Source organism: Myotis davidii, unplaced genomic scaffold (genome assembly GCF_000327345.1).
Source record: "Myotis davidii unplaced genomic scaffold, ASM32734v1 scaffold5946, whole genome shotgun sequence".
Taxonomy (NCBI): Eukaryota; Metazoa; Chordata; class Mammalia; order Chiroptera; family Vespertilionidae; genus Myotis; species Myotis davidii.
Genome location: NW_006297214.1, coordinates 28,059 through 31,542, shown reverse-complemented (window position 1 = coordinate 31,542; position 3,484 = coordinate 28,059). Strand labels below are relative to the sequence as shown.

Genomic DNA, 3,484 nt, shown 5'->3' with positions numbered 1-3,484 from the left:
GTAGCAATTCCCAGCGGGCTCTGTGCCCACTTTTGTGGGGAACCGTAGCTTCAGCCTCTTATTACTTTGTATCCACCCGAGTCTCCCCAGTGACCTGCACAGTGCTCACTGCAGTGCCCTTAAGCACTCACATTATGAAAGTATTTTTAGGAAACTGTAAATATATTGTACTCTTATTTTTCCTCAATTTCTGTGTGGATATCTTAAGTAATCATCTTCTTTAGCCATGCGATATTCCTCAAAGCATGTGAATACCTGACTTATTCTCGAAGAACCCTCATTTCCGAAGGGCCTGAAATCCCAATTCAAAAACATGATGTTTGCAAACCACATTTGGCTGCAAAATAGTATGTTTATTATGAGTTCCTTAGGTTTATAAATTCACTTTGATTTTATACAATGTATGTTTATTTTACTAAACTTAAAGAATGCTCAGAAAAACCATCATTTTTTTTGTTCTTTTAAAAGGGTACTTAGATTTTTATTGAATTTATTGGGGTGCTATTGGTTAATAATGGTGCTGGTATAATTGGACAAACACAAGCAAAAAAAAATGAAATTGGACCACCTTCTTATGCCTTACATAAGAATAAACTTAAAATGGATTAAAAATGGAAATGTAAGATTCAAAAACCACAAAAATTTTAGAAGAAAAAACATGGGCAGTAAAATCTTAGACATTTCTCAAAGCAATATTTATTTTCTGATATATCTCCTCAAGCAAGCAAAACAAAATAAATAAGTAAACAAATAGGACTACATCAAACTAAAACGTTTTGCACAGAATAATCATCATTTTCATTGGCCTAAAAATCTCTATTAACTTTTGAGAGAGGTTGGGAAATAAAATTAAGATACAAAAAGCTTAACTCTTACCAAAAAAAAAAATTGCTTTATCATCTTTTTTTCAATCTTGCATGTAAATTTGTGAAGGTTTTCCCTCTCACTTGTGTCTTAATGATCGCTGCATTAGAGATCCATGTTTATTCCTCTTTATTCAGATCTCTCCTGTGGCAGCCCTCCCTCAGTGCAAAATGCCTCTATTCCAAACAAGATGAGCAGGTACCAACATGGGGACACAGCACGTTATGAATGCAGACACTCTTTGGTCCTCGTAGGGAATGGAGAAGTGACATGCTTAAGTGGGAATTGGACAGACCCACCTGAGTGCAAGGGTAGGTGTCTCATTCTCCCCTCCCAGTCTCTGTGCAGCTTCTGTAAGCACTTGGTTACTAGACTCCTGTGCAGCTGGTCTTCATTGGTTACTCAGGTTTGTTGCTCTATCGTTTCCTGTAAATCGGTTTAGGCCGGGAGGAGGTGAGTGTAGCTCCCACCTACTCCGCAGCTCCCTTAAAATCAACTGCTCACTCAATAAATCAAACAATATCCTCCCTTAGAGCCCAAAGGAAAATGTGGGCCCCCTCCTGTTATTGACAATGGAGACATTACCACGTACCCATTAGCGGTCTACGCTCCCGGGTCCTCAGTGGAGTATCAATGCCAGGCCTACTATGAACTTGAGGGAAACAGGAGAATAACGTGCCGTGATGGACAGTGGTCTGAGCCACCCAAATGCTTAGGTAAGTCCTTTAATTTCCTCGTGGACCCTGGGAAATCCGTGTAATGAATGTCATGTTTGCTGTTTACAACAGAACGTGCATGGACAATCACCCCTTCTGTTGACAAGCAAATAGTCATGTCTGAGGGTATAGAGTCTGAAAAATTCTTGAGCAACAACAGCAAGAAACAGTTCTTTTTCTTTATTTTAATTTATTTTCCCCCTTCACCATTTATGCCCCCTCCTCCCACATCCACCTCCTCCACCCCCTTCGAGGATTTTTCAATGAAAGCCCTTGATAGCATAGTTGACATTGTGAATGTTGATTATAACATGCAATGACCACACATTCCAGAGTGTGCCTCATTTTTATGTCATCGATAGTTGAAAATGAGTTATGGCAACATGATAGATTTTCAATGAATTGTTTTGGAAAAGTGCTTGAGAATAAATTCATGGATCTGTGTAGAATATTCTATATGAAATTGTAAAGTTCTGTGGAAAATATTTGTGTACTACTTAAAGTTTTATGTTCCTTTTTTTAACCTTCAGATGCATGTGTAATATCAGAAGAAATCATGAAAGAACATAACATACAGTTGAAATATTCAGATGCGAAAAAAATTTATTCCAGATCAAATGATTTTGTTGAATTTGTGTGTCGACCTCAGTATACTAAAGTGTCACCAGCATCTGCATTCCGAGTACAATGTCGAGAAGGAAAAATGGAGTATCCCACCTGTGCATAAAATGAGAGCTGTGTGGCAGTGTTCACATTAAAATATGCGCCTTCTTTCAGAATGTTTTGATATTAATCTGATTCTTCTCAATTTATTTTTCTAGTAGGCTGTAACTCACTTGTATGCATTAGTCACAATTCCTGTTAAATGCCATGTGGGAGATGTCATTGTAATCTGAGACCCACAGACCACTTCTCATAAGCATCTCATTAAAACGTGACAAACCAACATGCTGTGTGTTCTGTTCATGAAAAGTCTCTGGCCAGAAAGTAGATGCCATCTCTCCCCTCCCTGCTCCCCCACCACCCTCCCAACTTCCTAAAAGCTTCTCCACAACTGAGGGGGTGTTTTGAGACTCTAACTTCAGAGGAAAGGATAAAAAATGCTTGTCTCCATCTTCACCTTAAAGTCACTTCACAAACATGTCAAAACCAAACTGTGTCACACCCATGTTGGCAACAGTTGGTCATAAGGAGGTATTACATTCTAATCAGGGGCCTAGCTATCGTAACACGGACTTAAAAAATGACAAAATATTGAGTATAAACACGTGTTGGGAAGGGACAGTGGAGTTCCCAATATGTGAATGAGGAAGCCCTGTGGCCCCAAATATGTGGCCAGTCCCACCTACTGCTCTTTGCTCAAAGCTTCCAGTCTTCGGCATTTCCTGCTCTTTCCCACTGTATTTCGAAGGACATGAAGGCAATATGTTAGCCTCCTTTTCAACTTAATCTTCCCCCAAAGATGTTAACGCAACTATGTCATCACTTACACTTGTACCAAGACAATAATTCTTCACCGTCGTGGGATTGGACTACTTGCCAATACAGCGATAAACAGAAATGGACATAACAGTGTGACTTTCTGCCTATTATTGAATCGGATGTTTAACCAGTCAAACAAAACATGTGAGCATAGAATATACTGTGGGTTTTACATAATCAAAAATTATATGTTAAAATTGTCCTGGTGTTTCAGTGGTCAGAGTCTTGGTCCAAGGACCAGAGGGTCTGCAGTTCCAGTCCTGGTCAAGGGCATGGATCTGGGTTGCAGGTTCGATCCCTGTGCCAGTCAGGGGTCCACAGGAAAGAAGCAATTGATGTGTCTCTCTCATATCGATGCTTCTCTCTCTCTCTCTCTCTCTCTCTCTCTCTCTCTCTCTCTCCTCCTTCTTAAATCATGAACT

General features: G+C 39.7%; 1 protein-coding gene across 1 annotated transcript in view; it reads left to right on the top strand.

Moving 5' to 3' along the window:
• Positions 1-3,484, top strand: part of LOC102766766 (complement factor H-related protein 1) — a gene marked incomplete at its 5' end in the record, with an annotated part of 12,503 nt that overhangs the window by 1,427 nt on the left and 7,592 nt on the right. The window contains 4 exons of the mRNA XM_015569966.1: positions 209-318; positions 974-1,175; positions 1,398-1,580; positions 2,111-2,304. Coding sequence (XP_015425452.1) covers positions 209-318; positions 974-1,175; positions 1,398-1,580; positions 2,111-2,304 — 689 coding nt within the window. The remainder of the gene's footprint in view (positions 1-208; positions 319-973; positions 1,176-1,397; positions 1,581-2,110; positions 2,305-3,484) is intronic.